A 26,984-nucleotide genomic window follows, 5' to 3' on the forward strand; every position below is an offset into this window, starting at 1 on the left:
CATATATCTCCAAATCATAGAGAGTCCAATAGTGCTACTTACTGAAGTAGAAAGAGAAGTCAGGGAAAAGAAAGATGAAATCCATTGGGAATTGACACAGTTTATCTGGCCATATGGCCATATTTAGTCACTTAAGACTTTAGTTTCAAACCCAATTTAAAAATGTCAAACAAATGGCAACAAAACTAAAACATATTTAGCAAGAAACCTTTAAAGAAAATAAATCACTTCAAATAGCATATATTAAGAGTATAGGAAGGAAGTATATAATTTTATTGTCTAAATAAAGATCTGTATTTATAAAATAAATGTGTAAGTTGCAAGAGACATATTGTATTGCATAAAGTCAAGAATCATTGGCATTCAGAAGGAAGACAACTCCATCTCTCCCCAGTGAAGCTGACAGTATGGATCAAAATTTTCTCTAAAAGAGCAACCTGCATATGCTTACATATCTGCACTCTGAGACCTCAAAATCCCAAGCTGTGAAACAGGCAAACAGAACTTTTCATGGAGTGCTTTTTTTTTTTTTTTTAAGATTTTATTTATTTATTTGAAAGACAGAGATCACAAGTAGGCAGAGAGGCAGAGAGAGAGAGAGAGAGAGAGAGAGGGAAGCAGGCTCCAGAACCCCGGGATCATAACCTGAGCTAAAGGCAGAGGCTTTAACCCACTGAGCCACCCAGGTGCCCCCATGGAGTGCTTTTTTAAACACAGAATTTAGAAATAACCCATAAAAACTTGGAAGGAAAAAAAAGGTTGCTCCTAAAGACTTTAGGTAGTCAGAATCAATTAGCAGCTAGGGCCCCCTCCCTCAAAGAGAGCAGAACAAATCTGCATGCTGGATGGAATGATTTACTATCATCCTTTTTTTAAAAAAAGATTTTATTTGTTTATTTGAAAGAAAGAGAGGAGAGCACGAGTCAGGGAGGAGCAGAGGGAAAGGGACAGGCAGACTCCGCACTGAGCATGAAGATTGTCTTGGGGCTCCATTCCACAACCCCAAGATCATGACCTGAGACAAAATCAAGAGTCCGTTCCTCAACTGACTGAGTCACCCAGGTGCCCCGATTTAGCATTATCCTTTTGAACCCTGGACACCCTGTGCTCCAAAAAACTATTTTAGCAGTGGCCGGTTGATACTGAGCCGTTGTTTGTGGCGGCAAATAGGCAACAGAGTTAAGTACAGTATCCCTGTGTGAGTGCTTGGAATGCTAACAGCACAAGTGAATCATGAGCACAGAGAGCAGGATTAACTTTTTCTTTCCCATCACTTGGGGACATTCATCTAATTCATCTAAAAGCTGCAATGACCCAAGGTTAAAAGAGAGCTAAGCCACTGCTAATATGGCTTGAGACTGAGAAATCATCTGTCAGTAGACTCTTCCCGCCCACTCTGATTCTAATGGGTGTGTTGTGCTGCAACCTAGTGTATGGTGAGAAGTCATTCTCCTTATCTGCTCTTTCAGTTAGCACATGTTAACACAGCTTTTCCTATGGCAGACTTTGAGCTTGGTTGCTGGTGAACAGCTTGGTTTCATCAGGGAGATGAAGCTAGTTAGACAGATGAAGCTAGTTAGGGAATGGCGAGACCATGAAGGTCTTATAGGCCATGTCAAGGAATATGAGTTCTGCCCTGGGAGTGCAAGAAAGCTGCTGAAGGATTTTAAATAAAGAAGCAACATTTCTAATAACATGCGGAAAAGACTGTGTCGGCAGGTCTGTGGAAGAAGAACTGGAAGAGAAACATGAAATAGTGAATTAGGTCAAATGGTTTTTGTAAGAAATTATTTCAGCTTTGGACTGATAGAGTGGTTCTATGGATATGGAAATGGGGACGGAATGAAGAGATAACAGAACTGAGTGATCAGTCAGATGTGAAGGTTGAAGAAGAAAAGTCTAGAAAGATCCTCATTTCTATTTAGCAAATTGGAACAGATTGGCATGTGGAGTATGGTTATGGGCTGTGTGTGTGTGTGTGTGTGTGTGTGTGTGTGTGCGCGCACGCGCGTGGATCCTTTCATCACAAAAAAATGGTAGATAGGAGAAAAATGAACACCTTATCCTTATCCTTATGCCACTGTGGTCAGGTTTCTGGGGCACCTGTGTGGCTTAGTCATTAAGCTCCTACCTTTGGCTCAGGTATGATCCCAGGGTCCTAGGACCAAGTCCCACATTGGGCTCCCTGCTCAGCAAGAAGCCTGCTTCTCCCTCTCCCACTCCACTCCCCCTGCTTGTGTTCCCTCTCTTACTGTGTCTCTGTCAAATAAATAAATCTTTAAAAAAAAAAAAAAGAAGATAAAGGAGGCTGCTTACATATTAGAAGGGAAAAAGAAAAAAATATGATTACATCTGTAGATATTGAAAAGCTCTTGGATTTAAAAAATGAATAAAAAAGGAATCAAAACTTAAGCAAATGCAAAACTTTTTAAAAATAATATGCTAAAAACATGCCTACTAAAATCAGAAATAAGATGGACATGGCAACATTAATGATCAGTAGAAAAAGAAAGAAAATGTGAATATTGGAGAAAAGAATAATTTTGATAATTCATAATTGCAACAAAAAAAGAAGAACTACATAGGATCATTGTAGCAACACTGGGAGTATTGGAAAATGGGTGCTTTTAAGAAAAATTGTGGCAGATTCATATGTTGCTAAACTAGTAGGTCATTGGAATGATAAAGTTATCCCTCTCTCTCTGTCATCTATGTAACATAGAAAATTTTCATGACATGATACTAACTACGAATTAATTTCTATAACAGTACGTGAGACTAGTTCCATTAAAACACACACGGATATTTTTCAGGCCAAATTTTTGTATGCTTCCTTTAAGATGCTACTTGTCACAAAATTGCAACATATGAATGTAATTAATCCAAAGGGTAAACTTTACATTAGATTTGTTACAAAACCAGAGTTACTAAAAGCAAAGTTGTTTCTTCATCCTTGGGACACTGTCAGGATACTTGAGGGTTTTTTGGCTATCCTATGTGTTCTAAACCCCACTGTTTTTGTATGGAGACACGTGGAAGCACCTAATTTATAATTTCAAGAAGAAGGAAGATATAGGATCCCCTGCTGCTGTTCTGATGAACTCAGCAGGGGTGGCCAACTTCGCAGTGAACTTTCACTATTTCCTTCTGCCCTCAAGCAGAGTCTAGTTGCCTAGCAACTAGATAACCATAGGGGAGTATGTGGTATAGAATTTTTGGAAGCCTAACATTGGCTCATGAGGGAAAATGTAATTCAATTGATAGGAAAGAAAAAAAAAAAAGACAATGCAAAGAATAAGCCAGATAAAAGTCATTTGCACATATAGGGCACATCAAGTTGGGTTTCATACTTGAGTATTTTCAGTTGTACCTTTCAACAAAGTGACATAGACATTTACTAATACATTAGAATCTGGTCACAACTTTTAAAGTATTATTCTGGGAATTTCCACAGCACCCATTATAGTAATCATCTCTAAATTGTATTATTCATTATTCCAATTGTTTTCTGCTAATTATACTAAATTCACCTTTTACCTCAATTTTAACTGCCTACAAAAAACAGTATGTTAAAAACTGTAGGTTTGCCTACATTTATTTAAACGGAAATACGTTTTTTATAAGAATTATTTTCCAGTTTCCTTAACTAGACTTTATTTCCAGAACATATGAGAACTAGAAATATGAATATTAAAGACCAAAGAAGTTGTCCAGGTAGAAAGCATATTTTTGAAGGCTTTGCCACTGCAGTGACCACTGTTATCATGAGCCAAACATAAAGCCATGCCCCTTTCAGACACAATTTGCAAAAATTACAAGGAAATGTCTTGGGGTTTGCTGTTTTGTGTCAGAATCATCTGCAAATAAATGCAAAGTTATAAGCGTTAGAAAGTAAGTTGATAAGTAATCCTATTCAGTACTCATTAATGCCCATGAGGGAAGTTTTGCACAATTAAATATAGGTGAAAACATCTTGAACTACTAAATCATGAGCAAAGTTAATTTTGAGGCATGTAAAATAAGGTCACTGATTTTTCCACGTTACCACCTTATGTCTGATCACATATTGAAAATCAGGGGGAGAAATCTCAAGGGCTGTTTTCTGACTGCTTATCAATTAGATCAGAGTCCCTCTGAATGGCCTGATCCCTAATTATATAGCCATTGAGTGATCGGAGGCAATGTCTTTGCCAATGCAATTAACATTTTTTTTTTTTTAATGTGAGATTAACTGGATTTGAATCACCTGCATAACTTGCTCACAGGGTTAATCTCTCTTGAGACGTTAGTGTTGTTTGACAGGGTGGTACTATGTAAAGTACAGGTTTTAAGTAGTCAGGTCAATTTAATCTCAAATTGGCATTCTGGAAAATCCAACTCTGTAGGGCTGTAATAACATCAAATGCCAAGTCTCACTACGGTTGTGTCAATAATGTTCCGAAAACAAAATGTTCACTTTCATACAAAATACGGTAAGTCTGAAATGCGGTTGCATAATCTCTCTTTAAGTTTCTTCTTTACATGGGACAATGAAGGAAATTAAATCCCCAGTGAACAAATTTCCGTTTTCAACTGCAGGCAGTCCTTGACTCTGGTGATGAAATTGGCAATGGCTGTGTCATGAGAGCTATTACTGGGATCATCTTAACAACGTTTAAAAAAAACTTTGTTTGACATTGTGAAAGTGGTGTTGCAGCAGTAATCATGTAGGTAGAGTCCTTTAAGTCTCATACGACCACAGCTATGCAATAAAAGGACAGCAGAGCTGACCAGTGCTTGTAAACCTTATCTTTAACTTCAGCTGACTCAGAAGCACTCGCCACCTTATGGTGTCTATTAAAACGGGAAGTCAGATGGCTAGCCTTAGTATGTCTCTTTTTATTTAATGGGGCAGGCATGAGGGGATGGGGTTATGACAGCCACTGAATGTGAATCACTGTGCCCTTCCAAAACAGACCAGATGATAATGATCAGAGTCTGCCTGAATGTGATTGAATCAATCCTGGGTGCATTAATTTCTTTTCTTGCCAAGAATTTTCTTTATCTGAGAGAAATCATCCTGTGAAGCAAAGACAAACATAGGTAAATGTTTTTGGAGGAGAAAATGCTTCTCTCACTGTAGTTTCATGCTCTTGCTGATAACATAATGCACAAGGTTTGCCAGAAGCAGGGCATACGGCTACTCATCTTATTACTTTATTAAACACTTAAACAGGGCCTGGCACATAGGAGGTGCTCAATAGAATTTTGTTAAATGAGAGAATGAACAAGAAATATTTTGCTGTTCTAACGTTTGCAAGTAAACAGTATTTAAAAGAACTATATTGCTCTCAATAATTATCTTAATTTTAATGATGCCTTATATTTGGAATTCTTACAGGAGGGCCACAGGTTATCCATAAAACTTGGACATTTCCTAAGGTTTGGTACCAAGATCTCTTCTCACACAGCTTTGTTTCTCAGTATCTCAACTACACTTAGGCCACCACTGCCTATAATCTTTCCTCTAATAACTGGAAATCAACATCACCAGCTCCATCCTCTGTATTGATCTCCAATGAAATGGCTACTTCTCAATTTGATTACCCTACCCTGAAAGCCATCAACTGACACAGAGATTCCAATAGTCTTTTTGATGAACAGCAGTTAAATATGAATGAACAACAATAGATCACTGGCCATTTGAAGAAAGCCTCCAATGTTAAAGATACAATAATGTAAGGAAGGGGGTGGGGAGTAAGTCAGAAGAAATAAAAGCAGGAAGCATCACAAGAAAATTATATTTGAAAAAAGGATTAGTAAGATCCTAAGATGCAAAAGAACTTAACCTTTCCATGAAACAAGAACAGAATACAATAAATAAGGAAGAATGAAAGAAAAAAGAAAAGACCTGGAGGTTTAACATCAAATTAACAAATACATGATTTACATATAAATGGAATAAAAAAGATGTGAGAATATAACTCCCTTAATTATTTAGATAGAGAGTTTTTAGATTACAATTGCTCATCAGCAAATAAATGAAAAAAGTGCCAAACGAAGGCATAGTATTAAAACATTTCGGAATACTGGAATAAAGATTCAGTACTAGAACCAGAAAGAGAAAAAAAGAAAGAAAGAGAGAAAACTGATCACATAGGAGTCAGAAGCTCAGTAGACTTCTCAGAGCAACAACAGAAGCTGAATGATTTTGAAGTGGTGATTTTAATATTCTGACCAACATTTTTTTTAACTAGAATTTTATAACCAGCCAAAATATCAATTAAGTTTTAGAAAGAATACATGCATTTTGCCCTAAAATTTGCTCTAGGCTGTAGTCAGATAGAAGGCAGGAAAGAAACACTCTTCTGATAAAGGACTTACAGAAACAAAGGCAGAGTGCAGGAAACAGAATCCATGATGAGAGAAAAAGGGAGATAAATATCCATCAGCATGAGCTTCTGGAGGAGATCTAAAGTAGCTCAGTCAGATTGGCAGGAGGTCTGAGGCCTCCAGAAAGGCTGTACAAAAGGGGACTTAATAGCTAAGTAGAATTTAGAGGACTTTAAACCTTCTGTTAGAGATTTCAAGAACTCATGACAGATGTAGACGAACACCCATAAAAGGAAAAAAATAGGTTTATTACTAACTCAAGAACAAATAAATGCCAGAAAAGAAATGCCATCATAATAGCAAACACTAAGTTCAGTCCATATTTACATGGTTATCATAACTCAAATTCTGAATCTTAATACAACCAATGTTTCTAAAGTCAATATATGGAAGGACAGATAGAAGGGAAAGTGGAGGTGAGAAGGTGGGGAAGGGGATATAAGTGAGCCAAACCATCATCTTACAAATAGGAAGTCAAAATAATGCATAAGACTACAGAATAAGGACATATTTAGTAACATGGAAATAAATCTCAGAAGAAAAAGACAACACAGGCTTGTAGAAATGCTCAAAGATGAGGAATAGGAATATGTGCATGCGTGTGTGTGTGTATTGGAAGGAGGGGTAGGGCTAGACATTTCTGCATTTCATTTTCAGTTTAGTAACACTTCTAATGTCTATTAGAAGTGTAACATATGAAATCTTTTTTTCATGGATTACTTTGATAAGCATTTAAAAATCATTTAGGGGACCAGGCACCTGGGTGGCTCAGTCAGTTAAGCATCTGCCTGAGGCTCAGGTCATGATCTCAGGGTTCTGGGATCAAGTCCTGCATCAGGCTCTCCACTCACCAGAAAGCCAGCTTCTGCCTCTCACTCTCCTCTGTGCACACTCTCTCTCTCTTTCTCTCTCAAATAAATAAATAGAAATCTTTAAAAAATAAAAATAAATAAAAAATAAAACATCTTTTCAAGGGCACCTGGGTGGCTCAGTGGGTTAAGTGTCTGACTTTGGCTCAGGTCATGATTTCATGACTGGCACTCAGTGGGGAGTCTGCTTGTCCCTCTGCTTCTCCACCTTCCTCATGCTCCCTCTCCTTCCCAAGTAAATAAATAAAATATTTAAAAAATAAATAAATAAAAATCATTTAAAAAAATGTTATTTTTTAACTGACACTTAAATTTTGGATAACAGATAGCCCAAACTTACCTATAATTAGAAATTTAATTATGCATCTAGTTTCTCTGACTGCAGGACATTTAGAAATTAATTAACATATGTAAAGTGTTAGGGAGTATTCTTTATGAAGGCATCTGGAGTGTCTCTCAGATTTTAGTGTCCATTAACACTGTGATGCCTAATTCTTAATTTTAGATTTGGTACTGCCCCCTTAACTAAGCTGTTAAGTATGGCCAACAAATATTAAAGAATAGAAAAAAATGATGCATGGCAAATGGCAGAGTAACAATTTGAAAATGAAAAATCCAAATATTTGCCAAAGGCTTTTGTATTAACCAAGATCTACTGTAGCTCCTTTTGCTGTTTTTCTTGTCATTTATAAGTGAATTATATTTTTTGAACAATTAATACTATCGGTTACTTTTTCTGTATAACATATTTTAATTTTCTGTAAGAATTTTCTGTAGCTACAGAGGGGTTACAGTAGCCAAATTTTTTAAAGGAGAATTACTGCTATTTGAGAATAAAATTGAGAGTGGGGGAGGGGTAAAGTATAACCAGTTATAGGTTGATAAACCCTAGGTCGGAAATAATAATATCTAACAATGATGAAATGTAAATAAGTTTATTAGAAAACATGTACTGGGCAGAAAAGGACCAAAATGACACAAGGAAGTCTCCACTATTCATAGCACACTAGTTCTTTTCTCTCAGAATCGAGCAAAGTACAGAAGGGACCTTTCTCATGCAATCCTGGTCAGTCCTTGAATTGGATAATCACTACTATTTTTATCTTTTATTTCTAGATATGTTGTTTTCTTATCAGTAATGGAAATTTTTGAGTTTTTTCCCTCCAACTTAATATTGTACTTAGAACCCCTTGGGTTAGTTCTGACTAGTTTACACCATCAGATAAATGTTCTCAGCTTCTTAAATCAATTCTTCCAGAGGTACAGCCACTAGACAAATTCAATCTTTTTGGTTTAGAGTTATTTTCAAAATAATTTAGAAGTTCCACTGTAAGTCCCACCATATTTAAGAATCTCCTGTAGTTCTTGTCCCATCATTAGGGAACATAGGGTGAATATTTCATAACCCAGTCACGTTCTGGTAAGGCTGATTGCTTGGGTAATGACATTAAACTCTTTCAATTTCCTTCTGAAGGCAGTATGTACTGTTATAATGCAACATTTTTCTGTTCCAAAGCTTGTGGGCAGTTACAGAAAAATAGTAATGAGTGTTTCTTTAAATAGAACAGCTGCACTTGTGGGTTTTCAATGCTAATGTTCAGAGACCACTAATTTCATATCTTACCAGGCAAAACTGTATTTTATTCATTATGGAGCGAAACACATTTTGAGACTCTTAAGGCTGACTGCATGAAATTTAAGGGCAAACTGATACTTGTCTGAGCTCTGCAGGACAGAAATTTACGTGCATACTTTGAAGAATTTTATTTTTACTACTCAATTCCTTTAATGAACTATGGGATTTCTCTGGGTTCTGTCATTTGGGACTTCAAGCTGCTTAGTATCCATAAGGAATATTACCAGAGATTACCCGGTACTTAGAGTGATTGGAAAGAGAGGATTGCACTCGAGTCCATATTCACAAAGCACATCTTAACACTCTAAATGTGATGGAAATCATAATATGACTCTTTGGCGTCGTGGCACTCCCGTTACACCACGGGATGGCACATCTCAAACTACAAAAGAAATTTCTTTCAGAAAGCGTGCAGGGTTCTGAAGCTACCTTCAAACATGCTCTGGAGTCAGGACCAGCAATAAAATCTTACCATAATTCATAGAACCAGAAGATTATTTTGCCGGCACAAAAAAATTATTTAAAAATCACACTTATTTGTTGTGTTAAAAAAAAAAAAAATCACAAAGTATGGGGCGCCTGGGTGGCTCAGTTGGTTGGGCATCTGACTCTTGGTTTCTGCTCAGTTCATGATCTCAGGGCCATGAGATTGAGCCCCGTGTTGGGCTCCACACTCAGCAGGGAGTCTGCTGGTCTGTTGGAGATTCTCTCTTCCTCTGCCCATCTCCCTGCTCACATTCTCATGCTCTCTGTCTCAAAAGTAAGTAAGTAAGTAAATAAATAAATAAGTCTTTTTTAAAAAATCACATATCAACAATAGTTAAATCTTTTAAGATAGAGATAGATACACATATGTATGTGTGTGTATATGTATATATGTGTGTTTGTGTGTATTTATACATAGACTTAAATGGGACTTCAATGACTTCTAAAGGAATGTTTCATCTTCTAGTATCGTTAGGAAATGTTAAGATTTTCCTAATTCTCTGTCACTTCATTTCTCTTTCAGTTTTCCACAGCTGCCCTATAGTATTTTCCTTCTTTGTTTACTCTGCTATTTTTGTAATCCTCTGTTCTCTCCTTCCCAGTGCTTTCTCCACAATTTCTCTGATACAGATCTAATCAAGATATGTGGGGGTGGGGGTTGTTTGTTTGTTTTTCTGAAGGAGGTACCACGCCCAGTCTGGAGCGCAAAGCGGGGCTTCAACTCCTTCCATCAAGACTAGAGCTGATACCAAGAGTCTGACGTTCAACAAGTTGCCACTGAAGCACCTCCACATGTAATCGAGTTTTAGTTCATTAATCGTGTTACTCCAATAGAGTCCCTGGGTTCTTAAATCTAAAGAAACATGAATATAATTGCCATGAACTAGGGAAGCTGAAGGGACTCCATTTTACAACGTTTCCATCTCTGCTGTTTTTCTGGGAGGCCCCATTTACTCATGTTCCTTATGTTGCAAAAGAAGCTCTGTTCCCACTTCAAGGGGGTAGCAAGAAAGTCAATCATTCTCTGAGTTTTTGTCTTGGATCCCAAACACCTGTTAACACCTAAGAAAACCTGATCCCAAAATGTCCCAAGACGTTAGCTTCAAACTAAGCAAGGCTGATGCTGGCATCAATACCCCTACCCTCCGTAATTTATGGAGTAACACCTATTGTTCACCCAGTACTTGCCCGTGATTGACCCTACCCTGGACTCCTGGAGGAACACATACCCCAGACTCTCTCTCTCTCTCTTTCTTTCTTTCTTTCTTTCTTTCTTTCCTTCCTTCTTTCTTTCTTTCTTTTTAAGATTTTATTTATTCATTTGACAGAGATCACAAATAGGAAGAGAGGCAGGCAAAGAGAGGGGGGTCGAGGGGCAGGCTCCCTGCTGAGCAGAGAGCCTGTTGCGGGGCTCGATCCCAGGACCCTGGGATCATGACCTCAGCCGAAGGCAGAGGCTTAACCCACTGAGCCACCCAGGCACCCCTACCCCATACTCTTTTCTAATATTAACCCCTAGCCATCAGCAACAGCAGAACTCATTCTTCTTTCCAAGTCTCCCAGATACTTCGTCTGCTCTTCTGTCTGTCACTCAAATTATACAATAAACTTTATTTTCACTTTCTCTGGCTCACGTTGGATTTCTATCCTGAGTGAAGCCAAGGACCCTCTTGGCTGGTCCTGTGGGATCTTCCCCTGGGTTCTTGGACCCAGCCCGCCTGCATCAGCAATACAGTTCATTTGTTTGTTTGTTTTTTTCTAATTTTGATTACATGTATGCATTTATGTATGTGTGTGCATATGCAGCTAGCTAGTTTTTTTAAATCAAATCTACACTGTAAATATTTCAATTTGAAAAATTTTAAAGTAGAAAGCAAGTGAAATATGTTTGCACTGCACTAATAAAAAAGAAGAAAACCAAAAAAAAGTACCCTCTGTCTTGCACATAAAAGATACTTGATAAGTACATCACAGTGAATAAATTTTAGACAGATATAATATCTCAAACAGAATTTGAGAAAGATCAAGTTTTTGCATTCTGATGAAAGGCAAATCCTATAAATGTATATGAATAAAGTAAATGAATTATTGTTTCAAAAGTTCTATTTTTCTTCAGATGAAAGATTTCATCTGAGGAAAGACAGAACCAGAAAACAAGGCAAATCTAGTCCTTCATTACCCACCGTATGTCATAAGTACCTGTCCCTATATAACCTGGTGTTTAGTATCAACGAATATAATAAACATCAAAGGAAAAGTATATATAAATAGCAATTTAGAATTGAAAGAGAGTTTTACCAAAGACAGTCAGCTCTGCTGGATCACTGTCTCTTTCTCCCACCATATTGGTGCCAACACAGGTATACATCCCTGCATCGCTTTTCCGGGTATTGGAGATCATCAGTTTTCCACCACGGATCTGTTAAAATTAAAAAAAAGAAAGAAATAAAGAAAAGAAAAAAGAGAAAAGAGGGAGGGGAAAAAAAGAAAAGAAAAAAAAAATAAAGGAAAAGAGAGAAAGAAAATGGAAAGTAAAATAAATAGCAAAGAGAAGGTGACTAACAAATAATTTTGAATATTTAAGCAGAATATTTTTTTCCTAAAGGAAATAGCTCAGTGTCTAAGACACAAAACTGTCTCCCTACTTTGGAACCTGCGTGCATTTTTTTCTTCTCTTTATTTCTCCCTCAAGATAAGCCTTCATATTCCCTTTCTAGAAAATGCTTTTGGGCCTCCTTTTTCTTTTTTGTCTGGGTCTGGTCCTATTTTTTGTGAATGCTTCTACCAAATCCTAATGGTTGGTCTTTACTCTGAAGTAGGTGGAATGAATGGCTATTGATATTTGTTATCAGAAAGAAGCACTACATAACCGCTTTTGGTAATATAATGAAATCCAACAGACACCAAGGGATTCAACAAGCCATTTATTGACTACCTCTATGGGCTGGGCAGTGTTCTAAATGCTTGAGATTCAGGGGTAAACCAAATAATAATAAACCTCTGCCTTCATGGAGCTTAAATTTCAATTGTTCGCATTAATTATCTATGTCTTACCTTGATGGTATGTATGAGATAATTTCTGAAGAGGAGGGCAGGTTGGATAAAAATAAATACATATATTTTTAAATGATGAGAGTATGAGTTGGTATAAATCATTGACTTCTGATAGGTGCTTCCTAATTGTTTCCTAAATGAGAAGCATTTATTGACCAAATAAACCAATGTCATATGTTAAAATGTCTATTTCTTAAAGAGGATATTGAAGCAAAATTAGATTTTCAGTATGTGTATCATCTCATGGCTTCTTTTCCAACTTTTTTTCTTTGTATTTATGCAATTTGACAATCTTAACATCACAATGACTGAATATTCTTCAAGAGGAGAGAAGAACATGCTGGTTTCTTCTGTTAACTTTTATCTCACAGGCAAACTAAACCCATGTAGGTATGTTTTCAATGGATATATTTCATGCTCTGATACTTGTAATGTCACAGAAAGGGACTTCAATATTATTTTTACATGGGAAGAAAGACTGTCAACTTAATTATGTTCAGTGGAGTATAATAAATTTTGCATTATAAAAATGGCCATGGAGGCCATTTTTCCTCCCCCTGAAGCTGAGTTTGGCAATATGACTTGAATTGACCAATGAAACTAAAGCAATGTTTCAGTAGACGAAAAGTGTTCTCAAATTGAGACTTGTCTTTCCTTGCTATAGCTGGAATCCTGAGACCATGATGGGAACCAGTCTGATCTGGCCTGCTCGAAAATTAGAGGCCATGAGAAGAACCAAGATGCCCAGGGGAATATAAGTCAATGGCCAGACATGTAAGGTTACCCTAGATCATCCAGCTGCCAGCACGTCTTTTAACGAGGCCACAGAAGCATGAGAAAACCAAGCTGAGATCAGCCAAGCTGGCCCAGAATAAAGAATTGTCATCTTATCCACAGAATCATAGTCTAAATAAAATGGTTATTATAAGTTGCTGTATTTTGTGGTGGTTTCTTATAAAGCGAAAATTAAATGATGCAAACATGAACTAGAACCCCTTCAACAGTGATTTTACTCTATCACCAGGAGCATATTTTCATGCTTGGTATCCAAGCACAGACCACTGAGAACCAAATTCTCCCTGGCAATGTGGATCCTCATGGTGTCAAGAGTTCAAGCCAGAATCACATGAATATATGTTGTGATCTCTTACATCACCTATCTGGTTCTATGTTATGATATAACCATGATGCAAATATTAAAAAAAAACTTCATTTATAAGATACTTTTAAAGATTATAGATACCAGTCTACACGGACTTTTTATAAAAATGGAACATTCGTTCAGTTAAAGAAGACACTATTTTAAGTAAAATACATTTATTCTCAATAATTGCACTAAATATAAAAATTATATTAAGACTAGCATCCAAACGTTGAAGCATTATCTACTATTTCAGTGAACTGGTTCCCATAAGCATCACAAACAAAGGTTGAGTGGGTCATCTAAAAATATAAAATAATATGCCATTCCCCTTCGCTATCTCTTTACAATGTTCTGAGGGTCTCATTTTGATATTAATCAAGTGATGAACGTAATCATCAATTTTCCTTGAAAGCAGACTATTGTTCTACAAGAGCTAAATGGCAGAACCAAAAAAGCCATGTTTATTTGGATTTTACTTTATACCTCTTAAACTTTTAAATGAATTCAAGTATAAAATTTTAGTTATAAATATTAAATCTGAAAACTGGAAAAGGTGCTTGAAGTACCCATTACCTCACATTGCTTTCTCTTATAATTTTGAAAATAGTGCCAAAAGAAATGTTCTAGTTAATATGGCTTAGGGCCACCATTTACCCTTTATCACTTACATGATACTACATGATCAAAAGATGCATTTGAGATGTTAAGAGCTTTGTCATCTTTGTACTGCAAAGATATATATACATGCATTTCCACATTCATATATATTTACATATTCATATCTTTTCATATTCAGATTGGTACAATTATTAATATATCATCTACACTTGATTTCTATAATTTGTGTCTCTTTGAAGCCTCATCCTAAAGTTTCAGTTCTCGGTTATTCTTTTTCAGTCCTTTCAACGCAGTGTAAGTGGTAATTAGCATTCAGTGCAGGTCTACAATTTTATTAGCAATAAAATATATCCATTTGAATACTTGATAGTCAATCTCTGTAGGCGTTAATTTTAATTTAACTCACACTTATTCTTTCTTCCTTGTCATCAATTCGAACTTTGTCTTTCTTCCAGTAAATGGTGGGTTCTGGGTGTCCCCTGGGAGGTTGGCACTCCAAGATGGCAGGCTCTCCAGCTGCTACTACAACATCTGTGGGATTTTGCCGGAAGTCATCTCGTAACACTAAAGAAAAACAATGGTAGTGAAAAAAAACTCAATGAGTACATCATTGTTGATAAGTACATCAACAGTTACAATCAGTAACTGTAGCTTTCTCTCGCAAAAGGTAACTTCATACTTCGGGTTTTACTTTGTTCTAATCATAATTAAATATTTCCTAAGAAACATAGCCGTGCCCCTCTTAAAACATTCTAGAGCCAGCCTAAATGTTCAACAGGGAAATGGCTGACTGTAGGATCATGCATCTTTGCTACAAAATCTGATTTAAAATATAAGAAAAGTCTAAGGAAAATAAGAAAGACTCATGATACAGTTTTGAGATTTAATACTCAAGATACAAAATTGTTTATGCAGCAAGACTCGATTTCCTGTAAAGAAAAAGCATATGTACATACATATCTATAAAGACACTAAATCGTCAAGTTATACTTAAAACCCCAAAACAAGTCATGCGTGCGTGGTCTGTGAGCATGTATGCGTGTCAGTCTGGGAGAGGAAATAGGGTGAACACTTTTTGAGAATGCCCTTTCTCGTGACATGAATAGAGACAAGATCCACACTGTTTTCTTTACACTTCAGAAGATGGACTCATTGTTCACCCTGCAACGCACTAGCACCCACATACACAGGGCTACATTTTCATTCTCTGTGCATCTCCACCTGCCAAGCGACATCTGGGCAGCGTGACATTCAGAGCAGAGATATCCCTTATAGCAGTTTGGCGACTCTGAATTTCCCCTCCTTTCATTAGGAGAACAGCAGGTTGGACCTCCATTGTAACCTCCGAAAATCTGGCATGCCTGGCTCTCCAAATGTCACCTATCTATCTGTGTGTGCTTTTCTTTGGCTGGCAAGATGAAAAGCCCGGAGAAATGACTTGGCCCTATCAGATTGCAGAAAGCTGGATTTCCTTAGCAAATAAACTATGTTAGGGGAAACCTTCAAAAAAGTAGTTTAGATGGGACCTATACCATATACTTCAACTGCCTCTGCTTTTTCTAACCACCTTGACTTTCCCATTCCTTTGTATTCCAACACTGACAACTTTATTTCCTAAGCGTATTGAAGGGAAAACACACATATGCGCGCGCACACACACACACACACACACAGACAAACATAGGCACATACAGTGTCTTATATCTATGTCTATCCATAAATTGGTCAAGCTGGATTGGGTCACACACCAACTGCCTTTAGTGTCCTATAATGAGACCTACTTCCACACTCTGCTCCTTTGTTGGGCAAAGTCTCTAGGTTAATCTAATTCTCCAAATAAATAAAAATTCCCTGGCCTGAAAATAGCTCCAGAGAGACAACCGAGGACTTTTAGGGCTCTTCTTCTCTTGTCTCTTGCAACACATCCTTTAACAGGGGTTTCCATCTTAATGAAGTCATGGCCTTTACAAGATTAGAGAACCTCTTCTCCTATTGAAGGAACAGTAAGAAAGAATTCAGCACAAATTGCTCACTCCCAGTTTATAAGCTGATTAATTTACTGCTTTTGCTGCTAAGGAAATGTGTTCCATTTTAGCACGGTGAACTGCACATTTTTTGGTTCTGTTGTCTCACTGGCAAGAGAGGTGTGATTTATATGCATAAGGATTTGCTTCTGAATAGGCTCAGAGAAGTGTGCATTTAAATGTGATATTCAGGCAGGGGGATGGGAAGGGGTTAACCCTGTGGTTCCCTTTTCAGGTAAATCCTCCTGGGAAAGCATGCTGGTGACTCATTTATATTCTAAATACAGAACAGCTGCCTATTTATGCAATGTTGAGACATGCAAAAATATGGTAACAGAGTGGTGAGCACCCCAACCATATCCGGAACTGGCAACAAATGGTGTTTTGGCAGTCCCTCAATCTGACACATCTGGCCAGTTGAAGGACCTTCTCTAGAACTCGCCTCCTAACAGATGACATGCCAAAAAGCCTCTGCTCAAATGGTACTTCAGGCCGTTGCAAATCATTCAGAAACAGAGTGTTACATCAATTTGCAACAAGACAAATTAAGAAAAAAAATAATAAAGGTCCTTTGACACGGAGGACAAAAAGGAGAAAAATATCATAACAAACTAAGGACTGCTCTCTCTTAAACAATATAACATGTGTTTATGGCATTCACAAAAAAGAAAATGACTCCAATTTGCAAATGAAGCCAAGAAATCTAACATCAACTGTAATTTTAGGCTTTCAGACTATTCACCCAGAGAGTAGGGTGAGATAATAGTATAATTGGTACTGTACCCTCTTCAACTGGGAAAATGCTCTTTGGGGTTTGTACAGCATTCAGTTAATTCATTTTTTTGCTTAGTGATACCATTTCTTTTACCCTAAGTCTTTGGGGGTATTAAAATGGGTTTCTTCTTTCTCTCAAAGAAAACAGTCCAAGGGAACACATCCTTTTCATCAGGTCCTAGCACAGAAGACCGCAAACTTACTCTTAGCGAAAAGTAAAGCCATTTTTACTCTTTTCAAACTGCAAAAAAGGGATAGGTATGTTCTGATGTTGGCTTACATGTGTCCAAGGTTTGTAGATCCATTCCTTAATATAAGCAAGATAAAACAAAATAATAGGGCGCCTGGGTGGCTCAATGGGTTAAGCCTCTGTCTTTGGCTCTAGTCATGATCTCTGGGTCCTGGGATTGAACACTGCCTTGGGCTCTCTGCTCAGCGGGTAGCTTCTTCCCCCCTCTCTTTCTGCCTGCCTCTCTGCCTACTTGTGAGCTCTCTCTGTCAACTAAATATATAAAATCTTAAATAAATAAATAAATAAATAAATAACTCTTGTCTCCAATTTTTGTTCTAATTTTTCATTTCTGCCTTGGATTTTGCCCTATACTTTATTGCAGGTGATAAAGAAAAGAAAGTATTCCCTGTAGTAAAGAATTCATGCATTTTGGGTGAAGGGAAGTAAAATGGTCTTGTAAATGTAGAAAAGGGAAGCAAATCCAAATTAAGCCTGTATTTTTTTTTTCTTTTGAGCCCCTATTGTAGAAAGAACTGAGAGAGCTACATTTTTGATGGGACTTGACAAGTAAGCCAAAGCAAGAGTACAAAACAGTATGTGTAATAACTAAAGCTCCAAACAGGTCTTTTAAGTAGATTGAAAAGAAATAAACCCAATTAACTGAGAAAAGAATCTGGTTACAATGACAAAAGTTTAGAGGGTAGTGGTAAGTTATGCTTTCAGGAAAAAAAAAAGATATGATAGATATACACTTTTGATTTAGCATTTACTTGTGGAGCTAAATTTAGAATACAAAGGTTCAAGTCTCCATGGGGGGAAACACATCATTGGCTAGAACTGAGATATTCTTCTCTGTATTTGAGCTAAAAACCACAGATGAGAATTCACTCAGCTACTCCTAACCTAGAAGAGATCTGCATTCTTTTCGCACTGACATGCACTGTGACTTAGAAAGTTATTCTGGAAGATCAGAAAATTCTGAATTACTTGTGTGTTTCATAAAATATAATTCATAGTCATGACATAAAGATCTGCAACAAATTAATTCAATTCTCCAGGAACGTATTAGACACAACAATGTGCTTGCACTGTCCTATAAAATGGTTAAGAAATAGAACACAAGAATGACATGATAAGCTTTTTCTCTTTTTCCCTCAATGATCCCCCCCTCCTGGCTTTTAGTCTCATGTGTATTCTCCCCTGTACGGTGGGCTGGACCTTGTGACTTGTATTTACTGAAGAGATTATTGCAAAGTGATGGAATATCACTTTCAAAATTGGTTTATAAATGATTGTAACATTCATCTTTTTCACTCTCTCTGTCTCTTTGTCTCTGGGATTCCTCTGATCATGTAAGATACAGGAGGCCCATTTGACAACCATCTAAAGGCAGTTGCCAAGCAACAGAAAGCAAGGAACTGAGGCTTTCAGTCCAACAACGCTGGAGGACCCAAATCCTGCCAACAACCACGTAAGCTTGAGAGCAGAAACTTTCCCAGTTGAGCCTTTGCATGATACCACAGCCCTGACCAACTTCTTAACCACAGCCTTATGAGAGATCCTACAGCAGAGGACTGATTTAACTCTTATCTGGTTCCTGATCCACAGACAGAGAATAAATGTTTGTTATTTTAAGTCACTGAGTCTTGTAGTTTGTTACACAGCAATAGGTAACTAATATCATGCCCTACATAAGAGTTTTAGATTCAGTTGTGCCTTTAGAGCTTACATCTCTAATTCCTGTCTACTCATAATACCATCTTCTTTCCCCTCCAACTCCTCTCCCTTCTGTCCCAAATCAAGAGTCCTCAAGAATTTTAAAAATAGATATTTTATATATTTTATATCTTTATGTATTACATAAAATAGTTTATATTTTTTACACTTTTATTTTATATTTTGTCAACAAAGGCAAGGCAAATCATTACTTAGACATTCCCATGTTAGTTTATTAAGTTATATTAGCAGTCATAGTGAGACAAGACTGTTAAGAGGCCAAAGATGTATTTCTGAATTATAAGGTACACATGCTTCAGAGTAGTTACTAGAAAAATAGAGACTAAAAATATTACCAATGAAAGTAGTCATACACAATATTGGATAAAAAATACCATCCAAGACAAACTAAATCGATCATGAGAAAGGTAATCTAAAAGGAAATTAGAATTAAAAACATTGTTAGCAGCAGCTGAAACCGATAGCAACTCAGCGACACTGATAACGAGGCTTCTTTGTCAGCAGGGTTTCTCTCTATGTGCCCATAAGCTGTCAGAGCTGTGTGGCTCAGGACTCTCAGTAGAAAACATACAGAGGAACACCTAATAATCAATGTACATTAGCATTTTTTCATCTTTCTGCTTGGAGATCTCCCCCAGATTTGCTTCTGTTTCCTTACTTTTTCCCATTTCTTCCTTTGGACACATACTGTTCCTTCAGTGTCAGCTTCAGACTTAGTCATCTGAGAAGTTTTCCTTCTATGCTCTCACTGGATTAGGTATCCCTCTAATGGGCTCCCATTTGAAGGGCATGAGAAGACCTCATCATATGTTCTTGATTGGTTGACTGAAGTGACCAACTCCTCTTCAAGAGGTGTATTGTAGTCCTTTCCTCATATCAAATAAACCACAACATTTTTGTTTTGTTTTGAAGCCACAATGTTTTAATTTGATTTTAAATGTCATTGATGAAGAACAGTTTACGTTGGTTGGATTTAAGGGATACCATACTTGACTTGCCTACCTACAAGCTCATCTATCTCTAAAATAAAATCCAGGCAGTTCAAGAAGGTCAGAAATTAATCAAAGACACAACAGATTTATGCCAACCAGTAAAACTGGTAGATCAAATTATACTATCAGTATTATAATGGACTTAGAAAAAATGCAATAGCCATTCCTACAGCTGGTAGATATTGTTTCCTTCTCCCTACCATCACTAGCATCATCACTACCTAACACCATGGGGAAGGATCAGGTGTAATGCCAACCACCCTGAAGCTCAGGTCTTCTACTTCTGAGGAAGAACACTGTCTCTTCCTGCTGCACTAAATGGTTGCTGTTGATAGCCATGCTGTGACCCCAGGGGGAGCTCCAGCCTCAGGATGAAACTGAGGTTATGCACTTGAAAAAAATCCAGGTTCTTGATGACCTATATGAACAAATAAATCTTTTTTTTTTTTTTTTTTTTTTTTTAACAGAGAGAGAGATCACAAGTAGGCAGAGAGGCAGGCATAGAGAGAGGAGAAAGCAGGCTCCCCGCTGAGCAGAGAGCCCGATGCGGGCCTCGATCCCAGGACCCTGAGATCATGACCTGAGCCGAAGGCAGAGGCTTAACCCACTGAGCCACCCAGGCGCCCTGAACAAATAAATCTTGAAGACTATGCTAAATCTGGACTTTCTAGTTACATGATCTACATAAGTTTTTTTTTTTTTTCATACTTAGACCAGTTTAAATTGAGTTTCCCCTTTCAACCAAAAGCTCCCCACTGACAAGCTGTAATAATTCTGCATTTTTCTGGTTTCAATGATGGGAAGGCCAAATAAATCAAAAGAGGAATCACCATTTACAACAAACTATTTCATTGTGTTTGATACAGTCAAACAAAACAGAGGCAGAATGGACAGGCTAGCCACCCGCTAAATAGATGATAAAATCTGATATTTAGGGGACAAGTCATCAGTGGTTTCTTCTGCACAGAAGGGGAACGAGAGAGAAGGAACTCAGTGGGGAGACATCCTGCCACTGCTGTGCAAGCTGACACTCTGGCACTTTGGCACCTCTGCAGCACGCTGACAATTCCAAAATGAGCCGCTCTCACCCTCCATCTCCACTATGACTCCCGGTGCAAGCAAATGCACTCAGCAAATGATCCAGATAAACCAGTGATAGGAACTGGAGCATGCTGAATAAACAAGGATGCCCTGTGACTTGTTCATTTTCAAGTCACAGCATTTTGGGAAGCCTGGTACTCTGCAGGGAATAAAACACACAAACACACAATTCACAAGAGGAACAGCCCACCCCAGGTTTCTTAGCCCAGCCTTTATTCTTGAATCCTTTTTTTTTTTTTTTTTAAGCTCTGTTCTGCCCTCACCAGCAATAGAATTTGAAGTCCTGCTCCGAGTGCCAAGTCTTCCTTAATGTTTTCCATTAATGTTTAGAACTTGCTGAAGGATTCTTAGAAATTGCATGGAAACATTGTGCTCTCTGTAATTTGTATCTGTAACCTCTGTAATGCATATGTTCTCCTTGGGGACCAAGTGTTGAGATCATTCATAAACTCTTGGATCTCATGTGGCACTGCAAACTGGTGACATCTGACCACGGCAGACTCCAAGGCCTGTCTCTGGCAATCATTTCCTTTGGTTTGAGTTAAGGAGCCGGCAGTTGGCATACCTTCAACACTTGGAAGTCCTATTTTTGGCAAAGCCCAGCATCTGATATTTGACAGGGATCTGCATACTCTATCCATTAGGTTAGGAGGAAGTTGTGGATTGGAGCTAATTAATGTTTAATCGACTCCTCTTTTTTCTTCCTTAAAGTGCCATCGTCCACAAAACTGTTCATGTGGGATTAGTGTCCCCAGCATCACAGAGAGCTCAAAGGAATGAGAGTTTCTTAGAGATGTGCCCAAATATAGTGTGTGAGGAGGAGGATGGTGTCTAGAACAGCAGGTATTAGCCTAAACATGTTCAAGGCAACGCCTTCTTCTATTCAGAAGAAACACCTCCTCTCAACAACCTCAAAATATTCTGCTTTGCTACCCAAATAACTTCTTTCTAGCACCTGCCCCACTTAGGTCTAATTCCAGTCTTGGTTGCGGAGATGCCTACAACTCTGGGTAATGGAAAAAACAGCTCACTGAATTCAAAATACAGAACTACACAGGCTAGCACTAAGAAAAAAAAGCATTAAGTAGTTTCTCCTCAGGATAGTAACAAGGGGGACAGGCTTTGCTGGCTCAGTTGGAGGAATGTGCGACTCTTGATCTCAGGGTAGTGAGTTCAAGCCCCACACTGGGTGTAGAGATTACTTATATAAATAAAACTTAAAAAAGAGAAAAGATGGTAACAAGGGGGAAATACCAGATTTTTCAAGCTTATAATAGTGCCTCCTATGTTCTCTAAATCTGGGTTTGAGTATAGACAAACAAACAAATAATCATGACATCTTTACAGGATTTGTATTTACAGGATGATTACAAATAGCCATCTGTCTGCTTCTAGCTTTTCAATCTGGTTCATGTCCCAGGAGCCTCAAGTCTTTAGCCAAAGCAGTTAGGCTCCTAGGTATCGGAAAGGCTTGTTACAACTGGTGTTTTCCCCCTTACTTCTCATTTTTCTTCCACATCCCTCCCTTTCTCTTCCTTCTCATTGAACGCTTACTATTAGAACAAGGAAAATAAAAGTTTGAGAGGACTGAACATCATATATATAGATACGCAAAAAAATAAATGCAACATATTTACGTAAGTACACATTTAAATTTAAAATAAATTTAAGTACATATTTAAATTCTAATTTCAGGATGCATCAGATGCTTTATAGCTACATCTGTCAGTTTGAATAAAGGAATAGAGTGCTATCAAGTAAATATTAATGTGCTGTCTTATTCTGGATCCCAATACATTACCACCCTCCTCCTGCCTTGTTAGTCCTTATCTGAAGGCATTAGCTTTTACAGCATTCTAACACTGCATGGTTCACAGAGGGACTCAATCTTGACAGCATCTTCCTTTCATTCTACCCTGTCCTAGTATCAACGGGTTATTGCTCCAATATTTCTCTCCCATGGTGTATTCTGATGTGCATGATCAACATGAATTACAATGCCAAGTAACTGCCAGATGTCATGAGTTATAAACTCAATAGTCTAAGGATTATTACACATTAGGGCACCCTCCGGTGCAAGGGTGTCCTGGAATTTATGTGTTATTTATTACCTATTGGCAGGGTCTCAAAGTAATCTCACCCCTGCTGATGAAATGAGGGTTGGAAGGAGAAGAAGGTCAAGGTCAACCTTCCTTGTCAAGAATGCCAGTTACTCTGAAACTACTGTTGCTTTACCTTTTTTTCCCCTCTACTGAAACTCAATGAAATCTCTGAATAAGGGGAATATATATTGTAATGCATCTATGGACTTTCAACTTAATGTTGCTTATTTCATTTTTCATCATGTTGCCTATTTTGACGATACATTTCATAACTATAACCGCTAGCGGTCCAATTTAGAAGGTACTGGTGAGCCCCACCATAATCCACAAACGTAAAAATGACCTCTTTGAAAACACACTGTTTATTTTCCTTTTTCTACATAACAGGAACATAGACCAAAGACTAACAGCATGAGTTAGTTATTCAAATTTTCAATGCAACAGTGGGAACATTTTTCAAAAATCATGTCCCACAAGCCTGTGGACTCCTCATTCTTTCCCATCCAGTATCTTAAGATTTGCATATGTCCACACCACAAAACATGGTCATTATTCTAAGCTGTCATGAATTTTGCTGAAGTGGATGTAATGTGACATCCTATATTCTTCTGGAAATGTTCTATTTGATTACTATAAGACACTAAGCTTGAAATGTTTCCTAATCCAGAATATGGCATATTTATTTTCAAATTGACTGATTAAAAAAAGCTCTATCATCTCTCTCTTCTATCCCAAAGACCCAGTAACCTTCTTTTCTTTTGCCACCAAATGAATTCTGAATGCTGCAGTTAACATTCAGTAATCTCATTACCCATCTACCATAAATCTTCAAAAGCATCACCATGTTTTGACAGCTGAGCAGGACAAGAGGAAGCAAAGAGCATATCCAACACTTTTTATGAATGTAAATGTGCTAAAGACCACATTTAAATTATTTCAGGAAACTCATAGAACACCACTGACAACAACTGGAAGACAATGTGCAAAACAATTTTTGTTTACCTATGAAAAGTACAATCTCTTTTATCCCTGATGCTGGGTCCACAACCCACCCCCACTCCACCCATTGCCATATACTCTCTGAAGACAAACTGATGCCAAAGAACCAATAATGAATATCTTTTCAGGTGTAAGTAATACTGAGTTCGCATGATGAAAATTTATTGTGTGTTTTCCTGAAAAGTATTTAAATATTTATACATTCACATATACTTTAATCAAAACCTCGTATCTTATAATAAACTGGAAAGATGCCATCGTAACTATGGAGATTTAAAATAAAAAAATCCCTCTCTTCCTCTGCCATACCCTGGAGTCAACCTTGGTCAGCCACAGGCCAACCTTGGCCATGCTCAGCAATAAGGGAATAAATCAAATTCTTTTCTGAGTCTCTGGCTATATTTTTATTCTCTGGGTTCCGCTGTTATTGTGAGGACAGGCACTCAGTACATTTTCATTTCCAAATTAAGACAAAGAAAAAACAGAGCCAATTCTTGCTTGGAGAGGTGCAAACTCCCTACCCAGAAACAACTACCTCCTTGCATGTGATTGTTTTAGTTTCTCTACCTGAGAGGTTACCAAAACTTGAAAAGTAAGGGTTATCAAAGAGTTGAGGGCACCTGGGTGGCTCAGTCTTTAATTGTCTGCCTTCAGCTCTGGTCATGATCCCAGGGTCCCAGGAGCATTGGGCTCCCTTCTCAGTGAGAAGACTGCCTCCCCCTCCCCCACTCCCGCAACTTGTTTTCCTTCTACTGTGTCTCTCTCCGTCATATAAATAAATAAAATCTTTAAAAAGAAAAAAGTTATCAAAGAGTCTATCAAACCTTCATCATTTTGTCTTAATCAAGGCTATTTGTGATACCAGTTTATTACAATTAACGAATTATTATAATCTCAAATTTTGGTCATTTTCATACACCAAATATCAACTGCTTTACCCCACTCTTCCCCCAAACTGTCTATAAGTGGTAAAATTGGAAACATTTTCTTGATGCTGTCCCAAACTGTTAAATTTATAACTATTCTGAATACCCTACTTCTTCTCCACCATTTGCCCACTTACTTTTGTAGGTCCTGGAACTGGCATTTAATTTATGCTTCTGAAACTACCATATTTGGCAAGGAGGCAATATGGCATTGTGGTTAAAATAATGGATTTAGTCAGAGGCCTGGGTTTGAATCTCAGTTCTGCTATTATACTAACTGGATGGTCTTATACAATCTCTGAGCTGCTTCAGAGATTTTGTTTAACAGAAGAGTTTTCCAAATCAGTCACTTCTTCTTCTTCTTCTTTTTTTTTTTTTTTAATTTTTAAGTAATTTCTACACCCAACATGGGGCTTGAACTCACAATCCTGAGATCAAGAGCCACATGCTCCAATAACTAAGCCAACTAGGCTCCCCTCAGTTCTTTTTAATCTGATAAGTGTGTACTGCATATTTGGTTGTTGCAAGGTGCTATGCAACACATTTAGGAGGACAAGATACTTCAAGTTGAGATCTTGAGTTCAGGGAGCTAAAGAGACTTATATATAACTCAAAATCTACAACCTGAAAGAAAGAAAAAAAAAAAAAAGCATGCAGTAACTACATTGAGAGGTACATTAAAAATACATTAAAGCCCAAAGGAGAGTAACATTGCATTCAACAAAGAAGGCATTTTAGAGGAGACAATTTCAGAGTTGGGTTTGGAATATACAGCATATGCTTTAATTAATTACAAGAAGAAAAGAAACATTCTGGAATGTGCTTGCATGCACATAAAGTGATCCCTGGAAGAATACCTAAGAAACTAATAATAACAAAGGTCTTTGCAGAAAAAATAAAACTGGGAAGTAAAAGATGGGAGGGGAAGACCTCATTATATCTGCATTATACTTTTTGATTTTACAACCCTGTTAATGTAGTAATTACTTATTAATACTTATATTTAACAATGTATGAATAAAAATAAAATCAACTATGTGTGTTTTCAAAGTATATGATCTGTCCCAACTGGATTCAACAGAGTTGTAAAGAGGGTACGGAAACCTGGTTTTTTCCCAAGAGTCACTCAGAGACACAAATGAAAGTTTATAGAAGAATGTCAGTTTGGAACATAAATGCCAACAAAATATCTATAGATGATGACAGGCCTGACCTTAGAGATCAAAATATATAATTTGATTAATTAGCTCTTTTCTAAGATAGAATAAAAATTCAGAAGACTTGAATGTTGAGAAGTCTCTTCTTTTCATGGAAGGTTAACTGAAGCCCTACTATGAGCTTCATATAAGAGATATGAAGGTGTGGAAGATGACAACCTTTTGATCCAGACCTAGGCCTCTTACTGCCTGTATAGAGGACTGGATGAAAAGCAAGGAAGTTACGGAGGAAGGAGTGAGTAGTGGTGACCTTGCTCTGGTTGAGAGAGGCTTGATGCCATCACATATTCACTGTCTTCACAGACTGCATAAAAGCCAAAATATCTTTACTTAGAAAAAGTTCATCTCTCCCAAATTGTAAGTTGTGAATCTATAAACCCACTTTAAATATGTGTATCAAGAAAATTATAAATGATTCTTCCTTTAAAAATAAAAACTGATCTCCATTTGAAGGTTGTTCATGGAGTCTTCTTTCTTCTTCTTCTTTTTTTTTTAAGATTTATTTGTCTTAGAGACAGAAAGACCACAAGCGGGAGAAGCAGAGGGAGAGTGAGAGAGAAACTCAAAGAGATTCCCCACTGAGCATGGAGCCTAACTTGGGGCTCCATCTCAGCACCCAGAGATCACAATCTGAGCCAAAACCAAGAGTTAGATGTTTAACTTACTGTGTCACCCAGGTGCCCCTTCATGCAGTTTTCTTT

The 26,984-nt window shown here is 37.5% G+C and overlaps 1 protein-coding gene across 1 annotated transcript in view; it reads right to left on the reverse strand.

Annotated features, from left to right (window-relative positions):
* LOC111148368 (roundabout guidance receptor 2) overlaps window positions 1–26,984 on the reverse strand; it is a 583,098-nt gene that overhangs the window by 158,672 nt on the left and 397,442 nt on the right. The window contains exons 3-4 of the mRNA XM_022504872.1: window positions 14,586–14,743; window positions 11,662–11,782 (exon numbers count right to left, since the gene is read on the reverse strand). Coding sequence (XP_022360580.1) covers window positions 11,662–11,782; window positions 14,586–14,743 — 279 coding nt within the window. The remainder of the gene's footprint in view (window positions 1–11,661; window positions 11,783–14,585; window positions 14,744–26,984) is intronic.

Source organism: Enhydra lutris, unplaced genomic scaffold (genome assembly GCF_002288905.1).
Source record: "Enhydra lutris kenyoni isolate GAN:26980312 unplaced genomic scaffold, ASM228890v2 scaffoldscaffold2, whole genome shotgun sequence".
Taxonomy (NCBI): Eukaryota; Metazoa; Chordata; class Mammalia; order Carnivora; family Mustelidae; genus Enhydra; species Enhydra lutris.